Source organism: Bos grunniens, chromosome 18, assembly GCF_055505025.1.
Source record: "Bos grunniens cultivar Pamir isolate PY7600 chromosome 18, Bosgru_T2T1.0, whole genome shotgun sequence".
NCBI classification, from domain to species: Eukaryota; Metazoa; Chordata; class Mammalia; order Artiodactyla; family Bovidae; genus Bos; species Bos grunniens.
In genome coordinates, this window is record NC_141182.1 from 7,844,104 (window position 1) to 7,869,024 (window position 24,921).

Sequence of the window (24,921 nt, forward strand, 5' to 3'; positions counted from 1 at the left end):
GGTTTTGAAGGTGCAGCGGGCGGGAACAGTCGATGAGGAGAGAGCCGGCCGGCGATGTGGGTACGAGAACCCGGCGGCGTGGGATCCGGTGGGATGTGGCGGGAGCCTAGAAGAAGCCACGTCCCACGACTCTGAGGCGACTCTCTTGTGACTGCCACGGGTCCCAAGGTGAGGGACTGGTCCTTGCTCTCGGGCCTGAGGCGGGGAACTTCGGTTGAGGCTGAGGCGAAGAGGGCGGAGACGCTGGGTCGTGACGTCACATCCGCCCTGGTGGGGCGGGGTCTTACGTAGGGCCTGCGTCGCGCTGGCGCCGCCCAGAGCTGTCAAGGGCTAAACAGTCTTCGGTTGCTCCTTCCTTCAGAATTTGGTGTTTTGATTTTGGGATAACCTTGGCGTCCGTCCTTTTTAGTCTCGCATTACTCCTGCTCCTTGTGGCAGCTCTTCGGCGGTGTATATTTACAGGGACCTTTTTGGTCATGCTTTCATTCAGCTGTTGTATCTGGTGTACGTACTATATGCCAGACACTGTGCCACGCGCAGCGAAGTAGAGAGAAGTTGGATAATCACAGGGAATCAGAAGAGTTTATTCAAGGGTTTCCAGTTTTATTGATGAGGTTGCATTCCCTCCATTCCCTCTTTCTACCAGAATTCTTTAGAATGACATTCCCATACTTTAGCCAGAATTAAGACTCTAATTGTAAAAATGCAGAAATCTCAAGCACTTCCCCAGCATTCCCCTCCCCTAGTTTAAATCATTGGGCCCAGGAGTCTGCGTTTTGACAACCACCTCCACCTCCAGTGTTTTTGATGGGGGACGTTGGTTTGATATTGTCACTGGCCAATCCTTCCCAGGTTGTTTATCTCCTCAGGCACGGCTTCTTAGGGAGAGTATCTAATACTTTGAGGCTTCCTATTCAACAAGTATTTCCACTAAGACAGTTCTTGGGCTGAAATTGTTCTAGATCCTAGGAAGGCAGGTGTGAATAAGACAAACATAGTTCCTGCCCTGCTGCCGCTGCTGCTAAGTCGCTTCAGTCGTGTCCGACTCTGTGCGACCCCATAGACGGCAGCCCACCAGGCTTCCCCATCCCTGGGATTCTCCTGGCAAGAACACTGGAGTGGGTTGCCATTTCCTTCTCCAGTGCATGAAAGTGAAAAGTCAAAGAGAAGTCGCTCAGTCGTGTCTGACACCAGCGGCCCCATGGACTGCAGCCCACCAGGCTCCTCCGTCCATGGGATTTTCCAGGCAAGAGTACTGGAGTGGGGTGCCATTGTGGAGCTTAATCATATATAATCATATAATATAATCATATGCCATTCAACAAACATTTAAATGGTAGAAATAATTCATAGCCACGATCCTTTTAGGGGAATCTCTTCTGTTTGTCCTTGTGTGTCCTGTAGTCTTGGTGGAAGCGGATGAGATTGACAGACTGACTTCTGCTTCTTGTCATAAACACGGCCCTCCTCACCTCCTCCTCTGTGCCTTTTCACTCTCCTCTCTGGCCTGTCTGGAGGCCTCCTTCTCCCGTTGATGGCTGCAAGGCTTTTGTGCTTGCTGTTCCGTCTGCCTGGAGAGCTCCTCCAACAACCAGCCACATGGCTCACTCTTCCTCCCCCAAGAATTGGCTGGAATGCCGCCTTCTCTCAGGCCTGCTCTCCATTCCCCTCTTCCCCCACCCATTCCCAGCCTGCTCCATATTCACTGCTACTAGCTTCCTAACATTGCTCCCTTTTCTCCTCAGCGCTTACCAGTTTTAACATTTTTTGTGATTTTCCTGTTACCTGTCTCTCCCAGCTAGGAAGGACACTTCCTACTGGCAGGAATTTTTGTCATTTTTGGTTAAAGCTCTATCCCCTGTGCCTAAAAAAGTGCCTGGCACTCATGGGTGGTTAGTAATTTGATACATGAATAAGTAAATGAGTGAATGATTCACTTACTATTGCTATCAAAAGATCAAAATACTCTAGCCAAGAAAGGAGAGAGAATACTAATTTTTAAAAACCTTAAAACATGTTTAAATGTACACTTAAGAGAAAATCCTCTTGTTGAAATACTCCGCAGAATGGCTGAAAAATTTGGGTGTTTGACATACAAATCATAATTCTGGCTAAAATTATGATGCTGAAAATTCACTAACTTGTACTTTTGTGTTTGCTTAATACTTTGTTGTACTGTTTTTATTTTTATTAAAGTGCCAAAGAGATGGATGAAACTCTTGCCGAGTTTTTCAGGAGGACCATCTTGAAAATCCCAATGACTGAAATGATGACAATCCTAAAAACCTGGAATTTTTTGTCTGAAAATCAACTGCAGACCGTAAACTTTCGGCAGAGAAAGGAATCTATTGTTCAGGACTTGGTTCTGCTTTGTGAGGTAACAGTGTTCAAAGTGATTAACCTTGAATATCACGCTACCATTTGGTTTTCCTCTCTCTTTCCTTTCCTTAGTCCAAAAGAGATTTACGTAGCTCTAGGCTGTGACTGAGGAGGGCTCTGTCCCACTATAGTGGAAAAGGTGCTAATTTTTAATTGGATTTTTCAACTTACAAAGAATGCTTACAAACTAGTGAGAAGAAAAAAAGTGAATACCAAGGAAGAAGAAACAAAGAAGTTAAAATAACGAGCAGTATTCTTTTTTTAAACTCTCAGATTGTCAAAGATGAAAAGATAATACTCAAATATGTTGATCAAGTTATGCAGAAAGAGACACTCTCTTTCACATGTATTTATTTACTTATTTGCTTTTTATTTTAAAGTGATTTCAGGCTTTCAGAAAAGTTGCAAGTATAGTACAAAGAATTTTACTATACCCTTATATACCCAGTATACCCTTCCCTCATTCATTTTTAAATAAATATACTTTATGACCCAGCAGTTCCACTTCTGGATATTTAAATATATAAAAAACATAAAAAATAAGGAGGTATATATGATATTATAATTGATAAACATTTATATATCTAGTTATATATAAATGGTTACATATAAATAAAGATGTTAACTAGCATTATTTACACACAAAAAATTGGAACTAACTATACTTAGGAGATGAGATAAAAAATGTTGCATCCACTTAACAAAATATACTATGTGAACATACAAATGTGTATATATAGAGTAGTAGTTCTCAGCTGAGATGGTTTTGCTCCCAGAAGACATGACATCTGGAGATGTTTCTGGTTGTTAAAACTGGGAGTGGGCGCTGCTGGCTTCCAGGGGATAGAGGCCAGGAATGTTCCTTTACATTCTAGGACAGCTTCCACAAGACAGATGTATCTGACTCAAAATGTCACTCAAGCCTGGTTGAGAAATGCTGGTATAGAGGAGGTGTGGAAGGATACCATTGATTGAAAAAACCAAACAGAAAGTTAAAAGTGATCAATGAAGAGTAGATGGTGGGAGAACAGTTGTGAGAGCCCGTACTGGGACATGAATCGGAAGCCATATTTGTTACTTAACAGAAGAGCATAGTTGGGAGACACGTTGTCAGTACAGTATGGAGAGGGCCCTCGTAGTTTGTCCTTAGCAACCCTAAAATGTGCTGTAGATGGAGTGGAACCAAACCTGTCACCATAATTACTAAAAGTATTATTATAATCTCTTTCAGGAGAACCGTGCGAGTCTCAATGACGCAGCCCATTTAGACATCATTTGTAAGTCTTGGTGATTTGTATTTACACTTAACCAGTCCAGTTTCATCAGAGAGGCAGTTTTGTATGTGATGGCTCAGATTTTAAAGTGAAGCTGACCTGGTTTCATATTTCAGCTCTGTCACTTACCAGTCTGTGTCCTTTGCCAAGTCATGTCACCTTTTTCTAAGCTTCAGACTTTTCCTAAATCAAATGGACATAATAACAACCTGTATTTCACAGGATCGTTGTGAGGGTTAAGTAAGATAAGACTTGAAAAGTTCTTATCACAATAATTGGCACATAGTAAATATTTGCTAGGCTTTGTATTATTGCTAACAGAATTTGAAAATATATTTCTGAGAATTTGTTATAATTACAGTGCCGCTTGTAAGGATAAAACTGACTGGACTTGCACGTGGTGTGGTCAAGGGGGTACTGAGTGAGAGAGGCAGGCACGGCTCCGGGGTCTGCATGTGCCACTAGAAAGAAAGTGGACCCCTGACTAAGACAGTGGACACTAGAAGTGGACCAAGCTTGTCACAAAGATCATGGGTTAGTCTCAGATATGTACTATTCAAGGAAATGTCAGCATTTGTACTTAATTCTTTGCCATTTATCATGAACTTCTGCATGGTGTTTAAAAGAATCATTATCAACAAAAAATGATTCATCTCCATTATTAATATAACAACCTTATTCAGAGATCATTTAGCAGGCCATCTGAATTCTGAAACACAGAACCAAGGAAGAATATACTAGAAAGAAACAAAACCCTTTGGATGCTGTCTTTAAGGGCAGACATCATATTGTACCTGATTACACCTGTTTTAGACAAAACTAGATAATGAAGATTTCTCAGGCCATCACCATAAACAGACTGGATAGGGAGAGAACACTAAGGCACCAAAAAAGAAAAAAAAAAAAGACACAGGGCAAGAAAAATAATAGTTCAAAGGCACAGCAGGTTGGTGTCCTTGAGTGTTGGAGCCCACAGTCCCTCTTTTTGGGGTGCAGAGCACCTTGGTCCTAGGTCCAAAGACACGGATGCAGATGGGGGTCAGCACAGGGACCGAGTAAAGCCAGGATGATGATGTGCTAGGACTGAGCTCAATAACTTACTGGATCCATTTTTAATCCAAGATACTCTTAAGTTTGTAACTCCTAAAGGGTGCCTTCTGTATCATACATTCATCCATTCATTCAGTCAGTCATCAAGTACATATATTTAATGCCAGCCAGTACTCTTGCCTGGAAAATCCCATGGACAGAGGAGCCTGGTAGACTGCAGTCCATGCGGTCATGAAGAGTCAGAGACGACTGAGCCACTTCCCTTTCATTTTTCACTTTTCACTTTCATGCATTGGAGAAGGAAATGGCAACCCACTCCAGTGTTCTTGCCTGGAGAATCCCAGGGACGGGGAGCCTGGTGGGCTGCCGTCTATGGGGTCACACAGAGTTGGACACGACTGAAGTGACTTAGTAGCAGCAGCAGCAGTGGCTAGACACTGGGAATAAGATGAACAAGACTAAGTCCAGTATGAACAAGACTAAGTCCAGTATCCCATGTGTACAAGCAAGTGTACAAATGAACATCTAAATATATGCTGTAATGTCAGGTAGTGATAAGTGCCAAGAAGGAAACTAGAGCAGGGCAGAATGTTGTTATTGTTGTTCCGTTGCTAAGTCACGTCCGACCCTTTGTGACCCCATGAACTGCAGCACACCCGGCTTCCCTGTGCTTCACCATCTCCCAGAGCTTGCTCAAACTCAGGTCCATTGAGTCGGTGATGCCATCCAACCATCTCATCCTCTGTCGTCCCCTTCTCTTCCTGCCTTCAATCTTTCCCAGCATCAGGGTCTTTTCTAATGAGTTGACTGTTTGCATCAGGTGGCCAAAGTATTAGAGTTCCAGCTAAAGCATCAGTCCTTCCAATGAGTATTCAGGGTTGATTTCCTTTAGGATTGACTGGTTTGATCTCTTGAAGTCCAAGGGACTCTCCAGCGTCTCCTCCAGCAGCACAGTTCGAAAGCATCAATTCTTTGGTGCTCAGCCTTCTTTATGGTCCAGCTCTCACATCCATACATGACTACTGGAAAAACCATAGTGGGATGGGGGCTTCAATTTGGGTAGAGTGCTCAGGGAGGCCTTTTTGCATGGTGGCGTTTTAGTAGAGACCATAATGAGGTGCCTAAGGAGCTAGGAGAAAAGCGCAAAATAAGCAAAGTCGATGGAAACACCAGTGCCGGGAACATGTCATCGCTGGCTTGCTGGAGAGATGCAGCACTCTGTGGAGTAGACCTGTATGGACAGAATAAATGGTCTAAGAATAAAGGCTAAATCTCTACTGTGTTGAGTAATTCATTATAACTTATTTTATTGGAGTAAATTTAACCCATTGAAAATTTATATTTCAAAGAAAAATCTGCATAACTTAATTTGTAAATTATTGTTATTTTCTCCACTTTCACATTATTAAAAATATGTACTTATAAGCCCGTTGCTTGAAAGTTTTCTGACATGCAGTAATAAGCTGTTTCTTCTTCCCTCAGATACTCAGTTTCATCGGCACCAGAAAATTTGGGATGTTTTTCAGATGAGTAAAGCACCAGGTGATGTTTCTCATTTTAAACCAAACACTTGTATTTGATATTTGGGCAATTTAAAAAGGAACAGCAGCATATTCCTCTTAAGTCTCTTCTTTCCAAATGAAGTGATTATTACTCATGTATAGAAAAGTGAGAACTATATTTGGTGATGCTGAGTCAGAGATACTGGCAGTGTTTGTGTGATTCGATCATTATTGTTCTTACCTTCAGGGTCTTTGCAAATGTATTGAAGACAGTGTAGCTCCCCTGATTTTTCTTGATTTTTCTTTTCACTTTGACAGGTGACGACATTGATCTTTTTGATATGGAACAATTCAAAAGTTCATTCAAGAAAATTCTTCAGAGAGCATTAAAAAATGTAAGAATAGAATTTATCTGAATTTCCATGAGATTCAATTTCACGGCACCCATGCACTTAAAATTCATCACTACCTTGTTTTTTTAATTTGCAAGAATTTCAGTTAGTAATATTCCATACTATTCTACTCAATATCAAAGACAAACTCTGCTCATTGTAAAAACTTTCTGCTCGCCTTAGCTTTCAGTTCAGGGGTTCTGCTTCTTTCTCAAGAGCAGCACTGCCCAGTAGGACTCTGCATTGATGGCAGTGTTCTAGATCAGAGATGTCTAGCACCAGCCAAGCAGCTATATGTGGCTGCCAAGAACCTGAAGTGTGGCTGGTTTGACTGAGAATCTAAAAATGATCATCTTATTTAACAATAATGAATTTTACTTAAATGGCCCTGGGTGGCTCATGGCTGCGGTTTGGTCATTGTAGCTCGAGAGCCAAGCACCACTTCAACATCTTGTCATAGGCTGAGGTGATAGCCTTCTCACAGCCTCCCCTGCTTCATTCCCTTCCCACCTGACTCTGCCTTAGTCCTCCTTGCATAGAGGAAGACTAGCAAATGCCCCAAATTCTGTCCTATCCACCTCACTATGCCCATCCTCTGGCACATTGGTGTTCCCTTTTGGAGCATATTTTGATTCTCAAACCCCTTGACTTGTATCTCCATCCCCTTTAGTCCAGTTTAGTCACTCAGTCATGTCCAACTCTTTGCGACCCCATGGACTGCAGCACAACCAGGCTTCCCTGTCCTTCACCAACTTCTGGAGCTTACTCAAACTCATCCATCGATTCGGTGATGCCATCCAACCATCTCATCCTCTCTAGTTCCCTTCTCCTCCTGACTTCAATCTTTCCTGGCATCAGGGTCTTTTCCAATGAGTCCTTTGCGTCAGGTGGCCAAAGTATTGGAGTTTCAGCTTCAACATCAGTCCTTCCAATGAATATTCAGGGTTGATTTCCTTTAGGATGGACTGGTTTGATCTTGCAGTCCAAGTTACTCTCCAGAGACTTCAACACCACAGTTCAAAAGCATCAATTCTTCGGCGCTCAAATTTCTGCATGGTCCAGCTATCACATCTATACATGACTAATGGAAAATCACAGCTTTGACTTGATGGACCTTTGTTGCTAAAATAATGTCTCTGCTTTTTAATATGCTGTCTAAGTTGGTCATAGCTTTTCTTTCAGGGAGCAAGCGTCTTTTAATTTCATGGCTGCAATCACTATCTGCAGTGATTTTGGAGCCCAAGAAAATAAAGTCTGTCACTGTTTCCATTGTGTCCCCATCTATTTGCCATGGAGTGATGGGACCAGATGCCATGATCTTGGTTTTCTGAATGTTGAGCTTTAAGGTTTTTCACTGTCCTCTTTCACCTTCATCAAGAGGCTCTTCAGTTCCTCTTTGCCTTCTGCCGTAAAGGTGATGTCACCTCCATCCCCTTTCCTCATCCTTTAGTCTGGAACTGGTCCTGCTTTCTACTTATCCACCTGTCACCGAACATGTGCCCTCATCTCCTTTCTTACAAGGACCCTTCTGTGTGCTCTGCATTCATCTCCTGCATCCTCATCCAATTTTTCTGCTCTATTTTTCTCTGTTCTCTTTTGTATCCTTACTCCCTTCCCTCATCTGCTTCCTACTCTACTGCTTAGAAACATGCTTAATTCTCAGAGAAAATACATCCTTTCCCCAGGCTTATCCTCAAGCCCTGCTTTTTCTGCCACAAGACTCTTGGAGGGAAATATTTCTTCTTGTTCCTGCTGTGCCCCCCACATGGAAGGAATCCCACCGGCCCCTCCCCATTGCCCCCTTCACTTGTCTCCAGCAGGAGCACAAGCTTAGCCTGAGTTAGCAGCTGCCTGCAGAAAGCACCTACTCTGGTCTACTCCTCCAGGGGCCAGCTCTGCCCTAGCAGGGAGACCACTCACAGTGGTCCTGCCAGTGACCGTGTAGGCAACTCTTCCTGCTTCTGGTTTTGGTATCAGGGGGATCACTTGCTTGGAGCAAACTCCCCATTCCATTAATCATTAGTTTTTAAAACATTTTCATAACCTGTAAGACAAGTCAACCCTACCCCTACCCCCAATTATTTTTCTTTGTCAAAAATGTGCTAACCTTTCCTCCAAATGAATCTTAGAATCATTTTATGAGGTTTACAAAACAAAATCTTCAGCCTTTTGAGGGGGAACGTATTTATAAATTAATTCAAAGAAAACTGTAAACCAAAAGAAGATTTCTCTTTTTTTTTATTATTATTTAAATTTTGTGAATAAGTTGTTATTTTGGATTATATTATTTGAAAACTTGTTACCATGAAATTGTGAACTCTGCAGAGGTTATAGGAGAGTCCCATCTGGACTGTGGGTATACTGCATGCACCTGCTTTTTTTTTTTTTTTAAAAAAAACACAAAGAGCCTCATAATTACAGAATCCCTGGCCAGTTCTCCAGGAATGTTGTAGATATATGGTCTGGACCCTTCTGGAAGCAGCCTTCTCATGAAGCTCAAACTGACTGGCTGACTCCTCTTGCAAAACTGCAGCCAGCACACCCACCCTACTTCACCCAAAACAAGAAAGCTAGAAAGCGTCTCCTCTCTCGGGTCCAGTTCAGAGTTTATGTGCATCTTCCTTCCCAGCACCTTCACTTGACGCCTTCACTTCACTCCCAGCTCCTCACTTGACGGCCTTTCCTGTTCCTCTTTTGGGCAGCAGGGATTTCTGTTCTCTGAACCCCAGGCCACCCCTACCATGCAAGGGGAAAAAGCATCTGAAACACACATTTCCTCCTACTTTGATGCCCTTGTATTTCAGTTGTTAGATCTCTTCTCATCTCTACCATGGTCCGAAAGGTTTTGCCTCGTGAATGAATTTCAGGCACGCTAGCAGGGGCTGGTGGAGAAGGAAATGGCAACCCAGCCCAGTGTTCTTGCCTGGAGAACCCCACGGAGCCTGGCATGCCACAGTCCACGGGGTCGCGAAGAGTCAGACATGACTTAGAACAGCAGCAACAGCATGGCGCTGGGGCAACAAAGGGGCTTTTTTACTGGTCACATCTGTCCTGCTTGAAAGGCCAGCCGGAGAGTGACATGCTGTGTGCGCTGCAGGTTTTAGATGAGGATAAACAGGTAAAGGCCTTGGGTCTTCTCTGTCTGCCCTGTCCCTTTACTCTGAGCTGACCAGCACGTCCTCATCCCTTTCCTCAACCAGCTGAGGTCTCCTGGCTTATCTTTACCTTCCTCTGCATAACTTAACTAGTGGCTAGTTAACCCCACTTTCCCAAAGGCTGATGATGGCGACATCATGCCAAGTAGTATCTCCCGGTGCCCAGGACTGAAGAGTGACTCAGTGGCTGCTCTAGGACAGGTGTCTTAACCTTTTTGTGGCAACGATGTTTTCGCTGTTAGTGAAGCTTATGGACCACTTCTCAGAAGTGTGTTTTTAAATGCTGTAAAATAAAATCTACAGAATCACAGGGGAAACAAATGATAGCTACTGTAAAGGCATTAAGATGGCAAACAGATACAGTAATGCATGTGCTTCTTTATTAACACAATAAATAATCTCATAATGGGTCTAAAAACAACTAGCTTCAAAGTGCTAATAAGTGTAAATGATATTCTTAAGGCTCATGCAACAATTGTAATGTGATAAAAATACTTGAGATTTCTGTGGACAATAAAATAACATCCTAAAATTCTACTGTCTTGATGCCTACTTTCACTCCCTACTTGAAGGGAGATGCTAAATTTCACTTACGAATAAGGGATTGAACCCAGGTGGCCTACATTGTAGGCAGATTCTTTATTGTCTGAGCCATCAGGGAGGCCCACAAGTAAAGATGAAATAACTCCCCCCCGCCCCCACCAAGTCCAGAGATGCCCTGAATTCTAACCATTGACTTCAGGTTAAGAACTCCTTCCCGGAACCATGGGGGAGAGAAGCTGGTATGAGAGGGCACAGGAAGCGTAACTGGGGAGTGCTGGGTGTAGTGTGTGTGTGTGTGCGCGTGTGTGCGTGTATGTGAGAGAGACAGGATTAACTGCACATCTTATCAGATAAAACTCTTCAAAATAGAAAGTTCTTGGGAAAACTTACAAAGAGACAAACTAAAAACTATGTTTTCCAGTTATTAAAGGTAGCCCATTTTCTGTCCCTTTCTACTATTTTTTTCAGGACAAAGCCCAAGAAATTATTGAAAATTTGTGATGTCATACACTGATTGTGGGATTTAAATTCTTTTTTTTTCCTTCCAAAAGACTTTGCAAGGCATGGATGTATCTTTACAAAGCAACCATAAAACACTTATCCAGAGATTTCCCAAATCACTGTAATGAGAAGTAAGAGAAAAACTGCCAGATTTCAGCCAGACAGTGACATCCTTCACCCCTAAAAAGCATCAGTTGTTGGTACAATATGATATGTTAATTAGGGAACTTATGTCTTTTTTTTTTTTTTTAAGGTGACAGTCAGCTTCAGAGACGCCGAGGAGAACTCGGTATGGATTCGAATTGCCTGGGGAACACAGTATAAAAAGCCAAACCAGTACAAACCTGCTTACGTGGTATACTATTCCCAAACTCCATATGCCTTCACTTCATCCTCCCGACTGAAGAGCAATCTACCCCTTCTGGGTCAGGTATGGAACCAACCACTATAAGCGGTATTGTTGTTGTTCAGTTGGTAAGTTGTGTCCGGCTCTTGGCAGCCCCACGGACTGCAGCACGCCAGGCTTCCCTGTCCTCCACTATCCTGGAGTTTGCTCAAGTGCATGTCCATTGAGTCGGCGATGATGCTATCTACCCATCTCATCCTCTGCTGCCCTCTTCTTTTGCCTTCAGTCTTTCCCAGCATCAGGGTCTTTTCCAATTGAGTCAGCTCTTGCATTATCCTTATCTCAGGGCCATGTAGGTTTAAACTCCTCAATATCATTTGATGTAAAATACCACCCATAATTCTTGATCTCCTAAAATAAGGAGCAGGAAGTACTATTATTCTGCAAGTGAGAGCACGGCATCAGCATTGGTTTAGAACTCTTCATTAGTGTCTCGAAATCGAGAAGTAATGCACAATTGAGGTAAAAATCCAACCAATGAAGTCTCTAAACAATCTTTTAAGACTTCATACCCCTTTTCCCAATCCCACTCACCCAAAGTAACTGCTTTTAATTGTTTTGCTGGTTCCTTTCGGAAGATGTTTTATTACAGAAACCAGAGTGGTACATAGGGTCTATAATTTGCTTTTTCTATTTGCATTTTTGCATGGCAGTGTCATTGTAGTATTAACAACTAATCATCAAAAATGGTAACATTTGCATATTCATCCTTTATTCTTTTTTTTTTTTTTAAAGTGTCCGATCTTCGTGGTTCAACCTTCCTGGGTGCTTTTCTGAATCCACATTTTTGCTGAATAAAAAAGTTAAACCCACAATCTCTTTTTCAATGTCACCCCCTCATCCTTTATTCTTAACTCTCACCTTAATTTATCACAATTCCTAACTTTAAACAGGATCATTCTGGGACTTCCCTGGCAGTCCAGTGGTTAAGACTCTGTACTTCCACTGCAGGGGGCATGGGTTCGGGCTTTGGTTGGGGAACTGATATCCTGCCTGCTGTGTAGTTTGACCAAAACAAAAAAAAATAGAATCTGTTTTCTAAAAATGGTACAAAAGATCTTGCCTTTCTGAGGATCTTAATGCCACTAGCCACTGTTTTTGTTTTTCAAGCTGAGTAACAGACCATGAGATTTAATTATTCTGGATTTCTTTTCACTTTTAAGTAAAAATTATTCACTGATTACAACTCCTACATTTTGTCTGAACAAGTATTATAAATAAAGAGATAGACACAGTAATGTTATTAATAATCTTGCTAATTTTCACTTCAAGGCACTGACAGTTGCTAGCAAACACCATCAGATTGTGAAAATGGACCTCAGAAGCCGGTATCTGGACTCTCTTAAGGCTATTGTTTTTAAACAGTATAATCAGGTGAGCCCATCTTTGACTCTATTTAAACCTGAGTCTCCATTTTCTCTTTCATGCGTAATTTAGAAGTTAAGCAGGTAGGAAAGTCTACCTCCAACAACAGGAGATCACATTAGATGTCCCTGAAGTGGAGAAAGATTTCAGCAAACATGATAGAAAATAAGATAATTCCTCACTTTCATCTTTTCATAACTGTATTGTTTATACTGCCCATTGGTCATTGGAGTGTATGTTATAGGGCCCCTGTTTCCTAATCAGCTATTCCAATCAGAATTTATTTTCTCTTCAGAGTAACTTGACATTATCTTTTGAAGCTGATTATATTATTCTTTTATGCAAGAGAGAAGCAGAATTTTTTGTCCCACTAGTCAAGTAAGTGATATAGGAATTAAAAGAGGAAGCATTGGTTTATGAATTCCCACAGTTTATTTGTCAAAATTATTTGAGTGTATTGACAGAAAACAACAAAATCCTGTAAAGCAATTATCCTTCAATAAAAAAAATAAAAAAAGTTTTATTAACACCTTTCAGCTATTTACTTTTCACTTGGCAAACATGAAACATTTTCAATACTGAATTTTACTGAGGGCAAATTAATGGTAATTTGTTCAACTGAGTTTCAATAAAATGAGCTTTGCATTTGAATGTTAAAAAAAAAATTATTTGAGTGTGGAACTTCCCTAGCAGTTCAGTAGTTAAGACTTCACTTCCAAAGCAATGGGCATGGGTTCAATCCCTGGTCAGGAAGCTAAGATCCCACGTGCCATGCTGTGTAAGTCAAAAAAAGAAAAAATGTTCTGGTCAAATATCAAGGCATATTATCCTGGGCCAATCTGGTACAAAGGGTATAACCATAATTCCTCATAACTTCATGAGGTGTGTCTAGTGTACTAGGAGTAAAACAAACAAACAAAAAAACCTATGAAGAAAAAAAATTATTTGAATGTATTTTTTCCTTTTAATGATAATGGATCTGGCCTTGCTCCAAGGCTCAGGGTTGTTGTTGTGTTTTTTTTCCCCCCTCTGCATGGCATCTGTGTGCTCATATGTTCAGACTCCTATAGAATTGTTAAGACTGTATATCTTCGAGCCCCTAGGTATGTTCTACTTATGTATTTTCATCTGTTCTAAGTAGAAAGAAGTGATGGCTTTCTGCAAGCTACTCTTTAAAGAAAACAAGCTTAACATTAAGAAGTTGCATACATATACGTTCCCATATGTAAAACAGATAGCCAGTGGGAATTTGCTGTTATGATGCAGGTAGCTCACACCTGGTGCTCTGTGTCAACCTGGAGGGGTGGGATGGGTGGGAGGTGGGAGGGAGGGTCAGAAGAGAAGGGACATATGTATACCCATGGCTGATTCATGTTGATGTATGGCAGAAACCAACACAATACTGTAAAGCAATTATCCTCCAATTAAAAATATTTTTTAAAAAAGTTAGATAATGATTTTCCCCCATAGCACCTTCCCTCTTACCTACCTGCCTCCTACCAAATTGCTATTAATATCAACAGTTCTGCTATGATTAGGTGCATTTCTAGAAAAACTCATCAAATACTTGATTATAAAAACAGTGCTTTCAGTGGGGGAAAGTGAGTGAAGGAGTCTGGGAGATTTAGACTTACAGCAGGAAAGTTATTTTTCTGTAAGCAATGTCAGTGAGGTTTTTTTCCACAGTTATAAAGACATAAAGCTGCAGCATCACATTGTAAAGGCTGCCTTTGATTTCTCTAGCTTTTGGCTCAGCAGCTATAGTTCTTCCAGATACACTTTTATGTTAACAAGGTACAGAGTTCCTCAAACAAAGCAGCCTTGTTGCTGGCCCCGGCAGCCTCTGTCAATATCACTCTAGGAGAGATGCTCAACTCAGTCTGCATAGGGCCTCAAATATCTGTGTTGGGAAAAACGAAAGATAAGATTCGCCATACTTTTGTGCACTAAAACTAATTAATATCTATACTTTGAGGTGATAAAATTAAGAAAGCATTTACTTTTTTCTGTTTTCTTTTTCCTAGAGCTTTGAAACTCACAACTGTACTACATCTCTACAAGAAGGAAGCCTTGGGCTAGATATAAATAGTATGTGTATTTTAAGATAAAAACTGAAATTTGGAAGGACATTCCTTTTCAGATTTCTCTCACCCAGTAAAACATTTCTGTACCAGGATTGTGATTCAAAAGTATCTCCTGTTTTCAGAAAACTGAAAAGTAAATTTCTGTTGAAGTGGGGAAGCTAAGCTAATATAGGTCTCCTTTAGAATTTGCTAGAATGGCATCTAATCATAATCACAACCAAAACAAACAATTAAATAATTTAACTGAGCATTTCTTCTGTGCCAGGCACCATACTAAGGTGTTTATATGTATCATTTCCTTAATCTTCACAGCAGTCCCATGAACAAGCTCTTTTCATGAGAAAAGAGGGGTAGAAAACTGGGTTTCAGAGAGGTTTAGTAACTTGCTGAGCAGAATCACATAACTAGGAATCAGCAAAGCCAGAAGAAAAACCGAATCTGAGCCTGGAGCCCAGGATCTTAATGCATTGGGTAAATTGCTTCCCAAGTACTTTATTGCACTTCGTGGGTATTTCGCTTTTTACACATTGAAGGTTTGTGGCCACCCTGTATTGAGCAAATCTGTGGGCACCATTTTCCCAGTAGCACTGGCTCAGGTCGTGTCTCTGTCACAGTTTCTCGCAGTGTTTCAGACTTTTTCATTTTTGTTACGGTGATCAGTGATCTTTGATGTTACTATTGTAAAAGATTACAACTTGCTGAAGGCTCAGATGATGGTCAGTATTTTTTAGCAATAAAGTACTTTCTAATTAAGCCATGTATATTGTCCTCTTAGACATAATACTGTTGCACATGTAATAGACCACAGTACGATATAAACATAACTTTCATATGCACTGGGAAACCAAAAAACTCATGTGAGTCACTTCATTGCAGTGGTATAGAACTGCACCCACTTATTTCTGAGGTGTGCCTGTAATCAGAGTCGTGACCATATCACCATTCATAGTTGACACGAGTCCATCCATAGAAAACCCAAGAAAATAGAATATGAAACTACTAATGCGGATCAGAAAGTTCGAAAAAAGTGGTGGGGTATAATATACTATAAAAATGGAAATGTTCCTCTTTCTTGGCAGTGACTTAGCAGTAAAATGAAATGGTGCAGCCATTATGAAGTAAACCATGCCTTTCCAATGGCATAGGAACTGCTATTGATTTCATGTTAAGTAAAGAAAGCAGGCTACAAAATTGTGTATATTTTATAAGCCCAGCCTTAAAAATACATATCTTTATTCACTGAAAAAAAGGGTTAGACAAATGTATTAAAATGTTAACAGTATTTATCTTTGTGTGGTAGGATTATGGGTGATTTTTATCTTCTTTCTTATCAACCTATATTTCTAACTTTCTACTTTATAAGAAATGATTACAATCAAGTGAAAAGGCAGTAAATGTTACTTCAAAATTATATGAGCAAGTTGAAAGATTAGGAATGAAAGGATGATACTTTGTGGATGAAATACATTCCTAACAGCTGGTTTCTCTTAAAATCTTCCATCTATAGTGGATTCAAGGATCATTCATGAAAACAAAGTTGAAAAAGAAAGAGTGCAGAGAGTGACTCAAGAAATTTTTGGAGACTATCCTCAACCAAGACTAGAATTTGCACAATATAAGGTAGGATGTTGCTATAAACTAACTACAAGCTATCAATATTTTTTAAAAAGAACTAAAATTTCAAGTGGAAAACAATTCAAAGAAACTTATGTCATTCGTCACTTTAATTTTGTATAATCTATGAGTTAAAATAGACTTCTTTATCGTATTTAGTAAGTTCCTCTGTTGCAAAGGACAACCTTTGGAAATTTTGAATCTGCTTTTTCATTTCACCTTTTATATTAATCCAGTTATGTGTAACCAGCTGTGATCTATATTTTTGAGGGAAAAACAGATTGTATCCTTCTAGCCCATCCACACCTAGAATAGTGTTTGTGCATGGTCAGTGCTCATAAATACTCATTGGACAAAAGATTGAAGAAATCAGTCATTATATAGCCCAGTTGGCATCACATAGGGAAAAAAACAGTAGCCTGCAAACCTGGCTCATTCCAGGAGTGAGTCACTGCCCACCAGGAAAGCCAGGTGGGGGGCAAGCCCTTGGCCACCATTAGCAAAATTCAAGATTTATATCATGACCACTCTAATCTAATAGTCATATTCATATTCATAACACTCTCCTCCCTTCAAACCTTCCAATAACATTCTTCCTGCTTAGAATTTTCTGCAGCTACAGGCCACACTTGAAGTCCACCAGTGATCTGCTTAGTCAGGCCCAACACCTGTTTGGTTTGGTTTGTTTTTAGTGGGAAAAGTTGATTTGACACCTTTCAAGTTAAGTTCCCTGAATGGCGGGTTTTAACCCAGTTCTTTTAAATATACCCTAAGACAGTCATTCTCCAAGTGTGGTCTCTGGGTCAGCAGCATCACCATCACCTGGGAATGGGTAAGAAATGCAGGTTCTTGGCCCCCCATAATCCTACTGGATAGGGGACTCTGGAGGTGGGTCCCAACCATCTGTTTTCACAAGCCCTCAAGCTGATTCTGCATAGAGAACCGCTGATCTAGGACACATAAGATTTAATCCACAAAACTTTGCTTTATACACATCTGAGAATGTGTCTATTCTATAAGTCAAGGTACGCATTTATTCATACCCGCTACTAAATTTCCCCTACCTCTTCTATTTTGAAAAATGCCAAACCTTCAGGAAACATGCACGAATACTTCAGTAAGCATCCATTTCCCCTTTGCTTCAAAATGCGCTCGTTGTTACCATTTAGCCACATTTGCTTTCTTTTCTCTTTCTTTGTTCTGAGCCATCTGAATTAGCGGCAGACATTACTCACCCTCTGCACTGCTTCATGCATGAGTGCTTCAGCATTCTGCCTCTAAATTTTAAGAATCATTTTAAGCAAAAAGCAAAAAGTTGAAGTTAGAGTCTAAGAGCCAAGTACCTATTGAAGTAGCAATACTTGGATATTTGATGATATGAGGAACTGTTAGTAATTTTCTTAGGTGTGCTAATGTGGAGGTGAAGTTTAGAAAAAATCCTTTTTAGGTATATATGGATATTACAAGCAGGATACTATGGTGTCTTGGATTTGCTTCAAAATAATCCAGTGGATATGGGCAGTAGGGAACAGGAGGTGGGGTAATAGATGGAACAAGACTGGTGATTGTTTCAGCTGAGTGATATGTATGGGGGACTCCTTACACTGTGCTCCTTCTATATGTTTCTTAAATTTTCTATAATAAGTTAAATTGTGGTAGTGACCCAAAACACATGAAATTTTTTTACATTGAAATGACAGATTACAAAAAATAGTGCTCATTTTCCATTAAGAATGTAAACCTAATGCTCAAGTAAAGGACATCCTGAGGGCAGGATCTCCTGCATGTCAGGCACTGTGCACCCTCGGCATTTTGTGTGCGATATTGCTGATATCCTGGTTTCCCCCAGTGTTTGCAATTAGCAATTTAAATGGTCCCACTCCCATTCATCCCTGTGTTTCTTGATAACAAGAATTAGTGAAACACATAATCCTGTCTCTTTATATTTTGCCATTGCAATTGATGTATTTAATAGTCATTTATAAATATATCTGATGACAGCTTGAAACGAAATTCAAAAGTGACTTAAACGGGGGCATCCTGGCTGAGAGAGAAGAGCCCCTCCGGTGCCTGGTAAAGTTCTCTAGCCCGCATCTTCTGGAAGCGCTGAAATCCCTGGCCCCAGCCGGTAAGTGGTCAGCTTATTTCACCAGTGGGAATTAACAACACACTACATTTGACCCTCTCTGTGCTGACTAATTGCCTCTCAACTTTCTCATGGCTCCAGCCTGCTATTCCGTCATGCCTCGTTTTGAAAATATTCTGTTTCATTTAACGAGGGTCCATGATCCACCCTCTAATCTTGGCCATTTTTAAACTGATGTTTCATTTTCTTTTCTTTTTTTTTTAATTTTAGGTATTGCAGATGCACCACTTTCTCCACTGCTCACTTGCATACCCAATAAGGGAAAGAATTATTTTAAAATTAGAGATAAATAAGCTATATGTGGTTTTTGTTAAGTACAGCATCCTTGACTGTATTGCATATGAATTTTAGTTAATGACTAGCTGGAGAGCTTCTATCTACAAAACCTGTTTTAGAAATTCATCCTTGATATTGAAGATTTGGAAATGTTCAATGTAATTCTTGGGACTGATTCTTTCCTCCTGCCGCAAAGCATAGCAGTTGCGGGACTAAGATGTGACAGGATGTCTTTTCTTTCACTCCTGTCTCTCCTCAATCCCAGAGAGGTCTGGTTCCATTGGGATTTTCTCTTAAGACTTGGATCACAGAAAGAAGCACCAAGAAACTACACCGAACTCAAAATTTTCTAAGAGAAGCATAAAATTGGTCCATTCAAAGGGCACATTTGGGCCCATTAAGTTATTATTGCAAGAGGTAGCCTACTAGGTGATTCAGTTATACAAAATAATGATTTCATTGTAAATATGATATTTCTCATAATCTATTTTATCACACATATGGCATTCAAACTGACTGGTAATATACCAATTTGTAAATAAAGATATTTAAAAACTGGTACATGAGTCACTTTTAGTGAAAATCCTTCAGTGATCATCACTAAATCACATGTCCTTTTATAATAACACTTTAAAACACAGTACCTATCTTGATCCACAAAGGATTTGGTGTTAAAACAACATATGTTACAATTATGATAGAATTAAAAGTGAGGAAATCTGGGCAAATGAAGGTCAGAAAAAGAAACAGGAGGACAAAATAAAACCAGAGGTAAGATTACCATTGGGCTTCCCTGGTGGCTCAGTGGTAAAGAATCTGCCTGCAATGCAGGGGACCTGGGTTTGATCCCTGGGTCAGGAAGATCCCCTGGAGAAGGAAATGGCAACCCACTCCAGTATTCGTTCCTGGAGAATTCCATGGACAGAGAAGCCTGGCAGGGTACAGTCCATGGGGTCACAAAGAGTCAGACACAACTGAGTGACTAACACTAACTAACTAACCCAGGCAGTCAGACTCAAGTCTGCCCTCTTGGACACCCAGCTGGAAGAAAGAAAAGCCTTATGGATGCTGTCTCACACGTGGGGTTTTTTTTTTTTTTTGGCACACAATACTTTTAAAATCAGAATTAGTTACTCTGGTGAGCAAAACAGTACCCTTCTCAAAGATGTCCACATCCTAGTCCCTGGAATATATAAACCTGTTAACTTTGCAGATGGGGAAGTTATCCCAGGTTTCCTGGAAGGACCCAATGTAATCACTAGGTCCTCAAAAGTTGGAATAGAAGAGAGCAGAGGGAGATGTGAGTACTGAAGAAATCAGAGTGATGTGAAGAGGGCGCGACTCACCATAAATGACTGAGAAGCTGGACAAGGCAAGTAAACAAGATTCTTCCGTAGAGCCTCCAGAAAAAAATGCAGCCAGGCCCACACCTTCATCTTCACCTAGTAGACTTATTTCAGACTTCTGACCTCCACAACTGTGAATAACAAACTGTTTCAGATCACCAGGTGTGTGTGGTAACTTGTTACTGCAGCAGTAGAAAACAAGCAGAGCTGCTAATATATTAAAAAGTTGGGAGTTGTCACATAAAAATCCTGAAAAATAAACATGGCAATACCAAAGACTGGTAGCAGCTGCTCCAGTTAGGCTAGATCTCATTTCCCTGGGGTCCTCACCCCTCCCTTTTAGGTACGCCTGGCCTTCTACACTCATTTACTTGACCTATCTGGTCCCTCTTCCTACTTCGTTTTTGGAGCCCGGCCCTGAGTTACACTGTCTCCCAAAGAGTAATCAGATTTCACCAGTTAAAATACAGGCAAGTAAATCTACCGTCTCTAAAATTATTAACTCTGTCAATTATAACAGTTCTTTTGTTTGTATAATGTGACCTCAGGCTAGTTACTTGCCTCTCTGCAGATGAGGAAGAACTCATAGTATGTACCCGCGAGGGCTGTTTTGAGGACAAAATGAGATACTGGATGAAAAGTGCATTCCCCATGTGTGGTAAACAGATCATTCATTGTAATTAACAAGGTTCGGCCTCTGCTGCTCTTGAACACCTGGTTTATTTCTAATCTTTGGGAAGTAAAGTTCCCGAACGCATTGCTTTTTCTTGTATCCAACTTTTGCCAGAGGTTCAGATTTCTAGGAAGGCGAATGAGGCTCAGAGGGACCTACACGTCTTACCTGTTCCCAGGACCCCCTGTGAAGTTTTACACCCCGCCCGCCTCACCTGGCTGCGCTCCGCCGCAGACGTGCCCTCCGCCTCCGGCAGGGGGCGCCGCCGCCCGGGCTCCGCCGGATGCTAATAAGGCCCCGCCCCCTGCCGGAAGTCGCTGCGGCGGGAGGCGGAGCCGGCTGGCTTGGTCCGTCCGCGGCGCGAGAGCCATGGCGGCATCTGAGGCGGCGGCGGCGGATCCCGCGGCTCTCGCCTCGGGCGCCCCGGCCGTCCCGGCGGCCGCGAGGGGAGCCGCCGCCGCCTCGGGCCCGTGGGTGCCCCCCGGGCGGCTGAGAGGCAGCCGGCCGCGACCGCCGCCGGCGAGGCAGCAGCCCGCGGGTTCGGCGCCGCCGGCCCGGGAGCTTATCCAGCCGTCGGTGAGCGAGCTGTCCCGGGCCGTGCGGACCAACATCCTGTGCACGGTGCGCGGCTGCGGCAAGATCCTGCCCAACAGCCCCGCGCTCAACATGCACCTGGTCAAGAGCCACCGCCTGCAGGTGAGCCCGCCGCGGGCCGCGCCTCCCGGGGCCTGGCGCCACCGAGCGTCTGACGCGGGCGGCGAGGGCCACGGACGTGACCGCCCCGGGGTCCGGCCGGCGGCGGGGGTGCGGGCCGCCGCGGCCCTCAGAACGGGCCGGACCGCCGAGGGGGGACCCGGCAGGGAGAGTGGAAGCCCGGACGCAGGAGGGCACGGCGGGAGGAAAGCCCTGTGTCACGCGCCAGGCTGTCGGGCTCCGACCCGCGGGACCACCGGCGCGCACGCGGCGGCGGCCCGGGCGTTTCTCACGGTCGTGTCGTGAGCTCTCAGGGCACCTCCGTCCTGTTGCAGAGAAACCGGTGACGCTGCCCGCGTAGTGCTGGGCTTTAAACGCGGGCTCGGCTCTATGCCGGCGCTCTTTGCACCACACCCACAAGCACCTCCTTCGGGCCTTTGGGTGCTGCCCAGTCATTAGCAGGGAGCTGCAGATTTGGCAACAAGTTCCACCGCTTTGGTAATATCAGCTTTGCTCAGGAATGAGAGCTAAGGGAAGTCTCCCTCTAGGATCTTAAGAGGGGACATTGTATATAATTACAGGACAATAATCCTGAACGTCCATTCCACCTTACATAAAATGGGGAGGTGATTCTTTTTTCAACCCGAAGTGGCCGTCTGTGGAAAGCTTATTAAAAACCCAGAGGTGCAGCCCCACCCAATACCTCTTAAATCATAATTTCTCAATCATTACAATAGGACATTTCCTTCCACCACTTCTTAAAGTCTTTCTAAGCCAACAGTGGCTTATAACGTAATTTTAAAGTGTGTCATTGAAAGCTACGTTGTGAGTATGTAGCTTTTGATGGTCTGACTTGATTGAGAAGCAAGTTTAAGTCACCTAGTCTCTTGCATGGTATGTCTGCCCTTCAGGTAAAGCTTCCTCAGGAATGTTGTTAGACTCAGACTTCTGATAAGAATTTAACAGAAAGTTTGAGGTTGTCTTCTGTAGTAGGGTAGATACGATGACCATGAAGAGCTGTCCACTTCCAACTCCAGCTGATTAGAGAGGCAACAGGATTCTTAGGAAGATGAGGGAGCCCAATCTGGAAATGTACTGTGGAAGTAAGCTGAGGTGGGTCTGTATTTTCCCTGCAGGTGGAACTGCAGTATTCCATGATAGTTCTGGGTTGCTTCCACACACAAGTGCAGTGACTCTGGAAATGGTTGTTCTCCTGTTTCCTCCTTCATACTAAATTTTAATTAAACACTTCCCTTCCTTAATCATATTTTAACTTGAGTGGATGAACTATATATTTGTAGGAATTCTGCAGCCTAATTGCTGTGTTCTCTTCAGCTCATATATAACAGCCATCACCCACCTTCAGATCATCCCCTCACTGATTACTAAGGCAGACATTACATCTCTAAGCACAACAGAAGCGGCCAGTCTGACGAGGACTGTCTTTACCTTGTTGGCCTGAACGTCATTCTGGCAAGCACCTTTTAACACTTTATATTGTTTTTTGTGGAACTGCTGTCAGGAGCTATATCTCTCCAGATCTTGTGAAGAATCCGTTAAGCAAAAAGATACCATTTATCAGTACTTCTCAGGATTGGTTTGATAGTATACAATTGTTGTTCATTCCCTTTGTCGTGTCTGACTTTTTGCAACCCCGTGAACCGCAGTGCTCCAGGCTTCACTGTCCTTCGCTATCTCCCTGAGTTTGCTCAAACTCATGTCCATTGAGTCAGCGATACCATTCAGCCATCTCATCCTATGTCATCCCCTTCTCCTCTAGCCCTCAATCTTATCCAGCATCAAGGTCTTTGCCAATTAGTTGGCTCCTTGCATCAGATGGCTGAAGTACTGAAACTTCAGCTTCAGCACCAGCCCTTCCAATGAATATTCAGGATTGATTTCCTTTTGGATTGATTGGTTTGATCTCCTTGTGTGCAAGGGGCTCTCGAGAGTCTTCTCCAACACCACAGTTCAAAAGCATCAATTCTTCGGCGCTCAGGCTTCTTTATGGACCAACTCTCACACCCATATATGACTACTAGACAAACCATTGCCTTGCCTAGACGGACCTTTGTTGGCAAAGTAATGTCTCTGCTTTTTAATATGCTGTCTAGCTTGGTCATAACTTTTCTCCCAAGGAGTAAGCGTCTTAATTTCATGGCTGCAGTCACCATCTGCAGTGATTTTGGAGCCCAAGAAAATGAAATCTGACACTGTCTCCATTGTTTCCCCATCTATTTGCCATGAAGTGATGGGACTGGATGCCATGATCTTCATTTTTTGAATGTTGAGTTTTAAGCCAGCTTTTTCACTCTCCTCTTTCACCTTCATCAAGAGGCTCTTTAGTTCCTCTTCACTTTCTGCCACTAAAGTGTGTCATCTGCATATCTGAGGTTGTTGATATTTCTCCCAACAGTCTTGATTCTAGCTTGTGATTCATCCAGCCCAGCATTTCTCATGATGTTCTCTGCACGTAAGTTAAATAAGCAGGGTGACAATATGTAGCCTTGACGTACTCCTTTCCCAGTTTGGAACTAGGCCATTGTTCCATGTCTGGTTCTAACTGTTGCTTCTTGTTCTGCATGCAGGTTTCTCAGGAGGCAGGTAATGTGATCTGGTATTCCCATCTCATTAAGAATATTCCACAATTTGTTGTAACCCATACAGTCAAAGGCTTTAGTGTATTCAGTGAATCAGAAGTAGATTTTTTTTTTTTTTAATTCCCTTGCCTTTACTATGATACAGTGTATGTTGGCAGTTTGATCCCTGATTCCTCTGCCTTTTCTAAATCCAGCTTGTTCATCTGGAAGTTCTCAGTTCACGTACTGCTGAAGCCTAGCTTGAATAAGTTTATTTCTAATTGTGTTTTTAAAATATATAAAGTTCAGGAATTCTGAAGCATACAGTAGACTAAGAAGCAGGAATGTGTTTGAAGCAGGAATGTGTTTGAGGCAAGTGCAGATTTTGACAGTCAGGTCTTTACTTGAACTTTAGCCCAGCTGAGTATCAGTAGCCTCTCCTGCTTAGAATCTGTGTGAAGCCATTCTTCCAGTTCTAGTCATTTCTCAGATTTCTCTTGTCTGAAGACAGCACAGTGCATTCAAGATCTCTTTCTGAACTGAAAATTGAACAACCCCAAAATGGACTCTCCTGAGTTGCCTTCCTAGGTCACTAGAGAGACCTGTTTCAGGGGAAATTTGAGAAACCTCACCCTGAACCATCATTGTTTTTTTTCTTATCAAACAGGCTCACTTTGCTTCCTTGTTCTGTCTTTCTAACCATGTGGCCCCTGAACATCTGCCCTCTTGGTGTTTTAAAATAAAGGTGGCCTATGTGACAAAACAGCCATATCTGCATAGTGTTGCCCAGTGTGGTGAATCTACACTTAGTCAGGAGCCAAAGAAGCAGGCTCTTGAGTTCACACACTACTCTTGGACACGATGTTCTCCACGTGTCCAAAAGAGGCCTCAGCACAGGAGCTGATGGGGAGCTCTCTGTGGCCTTGAAAGGGTTCTGTGTTGG

The 24,921-nt window shown here is 42.3% G+C and overlaps 2 protein-coding genes and 1 long non-coding RNA gene across 6 annotated transcripts in view; 2 read left to right on the top strand and 1 right to left on the bottom strand.

Annotated features, from left to right (window-relative positions):
• On the top strand, positions 1 to 19,246 carry CENPN (centromere protein N). 2 transcript variants are annotated; one of them, XM_086349452.1, is made up of 11 exons: positions 1 to 168; positions 2,197 to 2,377; positions 3,611 to 3,656; positions 6,186 to 6,245; positions 6,524 to 6,600; positions 11,050 to 11,226; positions 12,475 to 12,576; positions 14,592 to 14,655; positions 16,159 to 16,271; positions 18,267 to 18,393; positions 18,622 to 19,246. In XM_086349452.1, the coding sequence occupies exons 2-11, from the start codon at positions 2,207 to 2,209 to the stop codon at positions 18,702 to 18,704; spliced, it is 1,020 nt and encodes a 339-aa protein (XP_086205578.1). In that variant the 5' UTR covers positions 1 to 168; positions 2,197 to 2,206; the 3' UTR covers positions 18,705 to 19,246. The 2 variants fall into 2 exon arrangements, with proteins under 2 accessions (XP_086205578.1, XP_086205579.1); XM_086349453.1 differs by lacking the exons at positions 14,592 to 14,655; positions 16,159 to 16,271; positions 18,267 to 18,393; positions 18,622 to 19,246 and adding an exon at positions 13,628 to 13,723.
• LOC147352981 (uncharacterized) lies at positions 2,729 to 20,167 on the bottom strand. The gene is made up of 2 exons (XR_015144981.1): positions 20,034 to 20,167; positions 2,729 to 5,934 (listed from the first exon to the last, which is right to left on the bottom strand). It is a non-coding gene; the product is annotated as an uncharacterized LOC147352981 (long non-coding RNA).
• Positions 19,901 to 24,921, top strand: part of ATMIN (ATM interactor) — a 16,300-nt gene continuing 11,279 nt past the window's right edge. Inside the window, exon 1 of one of the 3 annotated variants that reach the window (XM_086349441.1) lies at positions 19,901 to 20,059. In XM_086349441.1, coding sequence (XP_086205567.1) covers positions 20,039 to 20,059 — 21 coding nt within the window. In that variant the 5' untranslated portion in view covers positions 19,901 to 20,038. Of the gene's footprint in view, positions 20,060 to 20,363; positions 20,504 to 21,047; positions 21,403 to 24,921 lie in introns of those variants that run through there. The other 2 variants (XM_086349442.1, XM_086349439.1) reach the window with 2 other exon arrangements.